Genomic DNA, 6,129 nt, shown 5'->3' with positions numbered 1-6,129 from the left:
ATAGATATATAGTTGCATTCTCTTAATGAATAGAATGATTTGTTCTAATGGTGTTTGTAAATAGGATCTCAAGTCCGCATCTTGTACAGCGATTAACCACTAAGAAGAATATATGCAGTATATTATTTGTTGAAACTGTACTTCCAATTTGATTTGAAACTGTCTCATTGCTATCTGTTTATCAATAAAATTTTGAAGAAAGAAAATCTATAACATGTATTGTATGCTACCCTGTTTCTCTTTTTTTCTATTTGTTTTTACTCTTCAAAATAAAATTTAAAAAAAAAAGAAACACGTATTTAACCCATGCTGTGCACTGGCCAGCTCAAAAGTGTTGATACCAAGTTGCTGACCCAGCCATAAAGCTTGTTGAGAGTAGTGAATGAAGTAATTTTTCCTTTATTATTAGTGAAACTTCATTGATGTTTTTTATTATTTATTTTTTATATATTTAGTATGGAGTCTACAGGGTCTCACTACACATATTGGACTCAGAGTTGATCCTGTTTTCAGTCTTCCAAGTGCTGGGATTACAGGCTTGCACCCCCACGGCACACTGGGGATCGAACCCAGCTCCCTGAACTCTGTCTAAACAGGCACTTTGGTCTGCTGGTGTGTTTCTTTATAAATACTTTAAAAAATAATTCAGTGAGGTCAAATTAACATCCTAGAAAGTGAGTCATTTGTAAGTGTAAAATTTAAAATTGGGCAGCATTCACTGCGCCCGCCTGCTGCTTCTAGACCGCCGGTAGAGGTGCTGGGTGGTAATAGTGGTGACCGTGTGGTGGAACAAAACTGCTACCCTTATGACAGGGAAACAGAGGACGTTATGGAGGGGCCACGGTCCCACAGCCCCCTCCAGTGCATTCCCAAGGTACCTGAGGGCCTCCTGTGTCACCAGCCTCTAAGGGTTCTCAGGAGTGTGGCTCTGGGAGTCAAGCCGTTGTCATTAGTGACGCATGAGCCACGGGGGGGGGGGGGGGGCATCCAGGAGCCAGGCTGTGGCAGAGATCTGCTTTGGGAAAACTCTGCTTTTTAAGCTGTTTGTCTTTTTGTTACTGAATGTTAAGCATTCTTTTTGTGTTCTATATGATGAACTCTTAAACCAGATATATGGCTCACATATTTTATCCAGTTCTTTTTTATGTATTTGTTACAGGGTCTCACTACGTAGCTCAGGCTCGGTCTCAGCCTCCCCAGCGCTGGGCTTACAGTTGTGTGCCACCACCGTGCCGCATCTCAGTGGCTGGTCTGTGCACCCGGGGCAGGGCCGATGCGGCGTGTGGGGCCAGGAACCAAACCCCAGCCCTGCGCTTACCTAAGCAGGCGCTTGGTCCACATAGCTATCTCGTGGGCCCTTATTTTCTCCAATTCTGTAAGATCTTGTCTTTTTACTTTCTGGTAGTATCTTTCAATGTACAAAAAGTTTTTGATTTTGATGAAGTCATTTACATCTTTTTTTCCTATTTCTGTTCATGCTTTTGGTGAAATATGTATGAACCCATTGCTAAATATAAAGTCAAGATCTGTACTTGTATTTCTTTCTGTGACTTACAATTTTAGCTCTTCAATTTAAACTTTGGATCTATTTGAAGCGGGATTTTTTGTATATGGATTAAGATAAGGGTTCAAATTTATTTACTTGATTTTTATAACTGCTGTAAGAGCCAAAATGCTTTTATTTTTTATTTTATTTTATTTTTGTATTTTAGGAAAAGGTCTACAGGGTGTAGGGTGTTCAGGACTAGATTGGACTAGTGATCCGCCTGTTTACAGCCTCCAAAGAGCTGGGATTACAAGCACAAGTGCCACCATACCTAGTCTCTGTTGCCAGCTCAGCACGCCCCAGGGGTGGGGCCGGCACTGCAGGGCTGGGTATCAGACCTTGAACTCCTGGCCCCTGCGCCTGCTTGCAGGCGCTTTAATCTGCTGAGCTATTTGGCCAGCCCTCCAAAATGCTTTTAATATGTGACTTCCTTGAAGGGGATTCTTGGCGTCCAGAATGGCCTAGTGTTTGTTGAACTGTGACTTCTCATGGCTTATAACAGCATAAACATTTCCTGCTTGCACAGCCTCGTTCTCTTAGTTTGCTGGGGACTCCAGTTCATGGTGTCCTCGTTTAGAGAGAAGCCCTGATGACACGCCCACCATCTGGAGGTCACTGAGGAAAGTCTTTTGCAAGCTCTTCCAGCCACGGCATCTTAGAGAGAGAAGCGCACTTGTACCAAGTGCCCAAGAGAGACAGGAAGCAGCTGGCCAGAGCCAACCAAGGAATATCGCAGAGCCAGAGGCTTGCGAAGTAGTGTTTGTTTCTATTAAAGGAGAATTTCAAATTATATAGTAAAGCATCACTGATAGAAAAATTTGAAGTTTTGTTCTAACTGCTTGCTAAAGTTTACTTACACAAGCAGCGTTAGTATACTACTTTTGCAAGAAAAATTATTTAGCTGAATAATAGTATTAGTAGAATTTATTGAAGTGAATCTTGGGCTTGGTTTAGAAAAAGTTTTAAGTAGTTTAATAGATATTTATGCACAAGGGACTAGGGTATAGGTCTTTTGTGTTTTAAGTATTTTCTGTATTAAAACTCAAAAGGGGGGCTGGAGAGATGGCTCAGTGGTCTAAAGCACCTACTTAGAACAAGCTTGGCAAGGCATCGGGGACCGCGGTTCAATCCCCCAGCACCACATGCCAGCCAGCCTCGCCCCCTGGTGGGCTGAGCTGGCCACACACACACACCTCTCTCTCTCTCTCTCTCTCTCTCTCTCTCTCTCTCTCAAATAAAAAAAAAAAACTCAAAAGGGAATAAACAGATTTGAGAAGTTCTTTAAACCTATTGCTTTTATGAGGATTTTAACTTTAAAAACGTTCAAAATGCGAATAACTTAAAATCTCAGATGAGGATAAACTAGTGTTCATAATTGAACATTAAATTCAGTCTCCCACAGTTAATAAAAATTTTGACATGAACTTTCAGTGGTTTAATCTATTCACTACCTAAATTCATAGAAATATAAAAATTAAAATATACAGAATTTCCATGTAGTTTTGAGCTACATTGCTAAAAGTCTGGCATTAGAAGGCAGAAAATATCACAGAGCACCAGTAGGTGTCAGCCGCAGCCTATTCCATGGGCTGCTGTGCTCGCCAGGTTTTGCGAGCAATTGTTTATAAGAAGTTTATGTAGGTTTTTGTGTGTCTGTAATTTTAAAAGGGAACATTCTAATGCACTGCAGTTTTATCAAGGTCATTTTAAATAAGTTTTTAATAACAATGTAGTGATGCCCTTTTAGTAGCAAAACATTTAGCACTTATTAAGTAGTTTGTCATGGAAGGTTAGAATGCAGTCTGGTGGAGCCAGCAGGAATGGTAGGGTTTCCTGCGGTGTCCAGGTTAAGTGTTGCTGCTGTAATAGAGGAGGATGGATGAGAACCCGAAAGCTTTTCTGTTCTGGAAAGGTCTTTACTTTTTATAGAAGTGGCTGTAAGCAGGGACCCCCCACTCCAGTTCTGTAGTTTTGTTAAGATGCTCTGCATGTATGCCTGTAGTGGAAGGGCATCTTCTCCTTACTAGGAGAGACAAGAGAACTAAAAAAAATAATAATAAAATATAATAAATTGCAGGGATTTGGATCGATCCCTGAATAACATATGAGGAAGGATATTTTAAAGGACCTTATTGTGCATATAGATATAAAAATATCAAGGGGTAGGGGAGCACAGCTTGTATTATTTAAAAACTAAATACAAGTGGTTCTGTCAAGGGTGAATGTTCAATAAATGCTTCATTTACTTTATAACAATATTCACATTTGTTTTATTTGTGTATCAAGGGCAAAGATGTATATACATAAGCAACTTGGAATTCTGTTGCTGAATATTCGAATACATCTGCATTTCAGTATAAGGTTAATATAACATATATAAGCAGCAGAGACCTCCAGGCTTGTGTAAAGGCAACAGGACATGAATTCATTGTGCCTTGGCTCAGGCAGACCATGGCAGGGCCTTCTGCCCAGAACAGAAACGTGCCCCTTTTATAGGATTGCAGGAGAGAAGGCAGGGACATTATGTGGGAGGGCATAGCCCAGTGAACGTCTATAAACATCATATACAAGACTTTTGAAGTTTTCTGGCAATCTTGCATCTCTGTGGGCCGAGTCCTTTGAAAGTGTGGCTGTATGTTTTCACATGTCCCCAGAGCCTGCAAAACTCCTTGTCCTGGATTATCTCCTCTCCTTGCTGTGGATGATGACAATCTTCAGTACTGAGCTGAGGTCCCCACAGATAGCAGTACATCGGCTGGCTAGCAGGCTCGGTTGGAGATGGTGAGATAGTTTACAGTTCTGTCTCGGCTACCTCACTCTCCTTGCTGGGATGAGATACCCAACCCTCAAAATCAAGGAGGGAAACATTTATTTGGCTCACAGTTAGTGGAGGTTTTCGGCCACACTCGGCTGACTCCAAGGCAGAGGGGCACATGGCAGAGGGCAGCAGTTCATGGTGGCAGAAAATAGCAAAGAGCAAAGGGAGGAGCAGCAGCTAGCCAGCCTCTCTCCCTTCCTTTATTGTATGCAGATTACCCACCCTAAGGTGGGTGTAGCCATGAACCCCATGATCCAGTGTTGACTGCATGAGGCTTTGGGGGGACAACTAGGCACAAACTATAACAAGTTCCTAATGTTTCCTTGTGTAAAACAAAGAGGAAGATTTCCGTTGTGTTTGCACTTCTTTTAAGAAAGTTATTTAATAGAAAGTAAAAACCCTTAATGATGTGTTCTTTGCCATTGTCTGAAAAACCATCACAAAACTTGATAGACAGTTGGCTTTGAGTATTTCTGTCTCAAACTGTAAACAATATGATCAACCAGCCAGTTATGTAAATAGCTTATACTGTGCCTCCTACTTTTTAAAACTGAATTTTAAGGTTTTTAATTACAAAAAGACATGTATTGTTAAAAATTCCAATAACACAAGTAGAAGGAAAATACCAATTCTGGTCTGTTTCCTGAAAATAATCATTATTCGTTTCTTTTTTTTTTTTTTTTTTTTATGTATTTGGTAGTTTCAGGGTCTCACTATGCAGCTTGGACTCATGGTAATCCTGCTGCTTTATTTATTTTTTCATGTATTTAGTGTAGCCTACAGGGGCTCACTACACAGATTGGACTTGTACTGTTCCTCTTGTCTTTGCCTCCCAAGCACTGGGATTACAGGCATGTGCCACCACGCCCAGTCTCAATCACTGTCTCAGCGCGCCTGAGAGTGAGGCTGGCATGGCATGCCAGGGATCGAATCCCGGCCTGCTGTGCTCTGCCTAAGCAAGTGCTTTAGTCCGCTGAGCTATCTGGCCGGCCCTGATCCTGCTGCTTTCAACCTCTCCAGTGCTGGGATTAGAGATGTGCACCACCATGCCCCGACACTGGCCAGCTCAACCTGCCCTGGGGGCGGGGCTGGTGCAGCATGTGGTGCCAGGGACAAACCACGGTCCCTGTGCTTGCCTAAGCAGGCACTTTAGTCTGCTGAGCTATCTCATTGGCCCACTTTTTTTTTTTTTTTTTTTTTTTTGGCAGAACCGGGGATTGAACTCAGGCCCTTGCGCTTGCCAGGGAAGTGTTTATTCCACTGAGCCATCTCCCCAGCCCCTGGCCCGCTTTTTTAAAAAGTATTTTTAAAACATTTTTGCTGCTAACGATGAAAAATCCTTTCTTCATTATAGCCCTTAAATATCATCATCCCCAACACTTTAGTTTTCCTATTGACACAACTGTGTTTATAACAGGATTTTTGAAGACCAGAATTTAAGGACTTCTATTCAGGAGTTACAGTGTGATAGATGGTATTTTTAATTTCCTAAAATGCCTCCTATGTCTTCCACCTTTTCATCTGTTATTTCTTGTGCTTAGGAAGCTAACTAGAACTGTCCTCCCGCTACCTCTTGTCAGCTTCTCGCATAATTTGTTTGTCCAGGGCAAGCCAAATAGCTCAGTGGATTAAAGCACAGGGCCAGGGGTTCAATCCCAGAGCCTGTCATGCTGACCTTGCACCTGTAATCCCAGCACTTGGGAGGCTGTAAACAGGAGAATCACTATGAGTCTGATCTATTAGTGAGACTCTGAACACCCTGTAG

The 6,129-nt window shown here is 42.0% G+C and overlaps 1 protein-coding gene across 3 annotated transcripts in view; it reads left to right on the top strand.

The window, feature by feature from the left end:
• Window positions 1-6,129, top strand: part of Lrrc28 (leucine rich repeat containing 28) — a 148,533-nt gene that overhangs the window by 17,621 nt on the left and 124,783 nt on the right. Inside the window, exon 1 of one of the 3 annotated variants that reach the window (XM_023709981.1) lies at window positions 4,308-4,327. The exons of the other annotated variants lie outside the window; for them this stretch is intronic. Within the exon in view, the coding sequence (XP_023565749.1) occupies window positions 4,325-4,327 (3 nt within the window). The 5' untranslated portion in view covers window positions 4,308-4,324. Of the gene's footprint in view, window positions 1-4,307; window positions 4,328-6,129 lie in introns of those variants that run through there. 3 annotated transcript variants of the gene reach the window in all.

The sequence above is a fragment of the Octodon degus genome, unplaced genomic scaffold (assembly GCF_000260255.1).
Source record: "Octodon degus isolate 3935 unplaced genomic scaffold, OctDeg1.0 scaffold00002, whole genome shotgun sequence".
Lineage (NCBI taxonomy): Eukaryota > Metazoa > Chordata > Mammalia > Rodentia > Octodontidae > Octodon > Octodon degus.
This window is presented reverse-complemented; position numbering and strand designations above follow the sequence as displayed.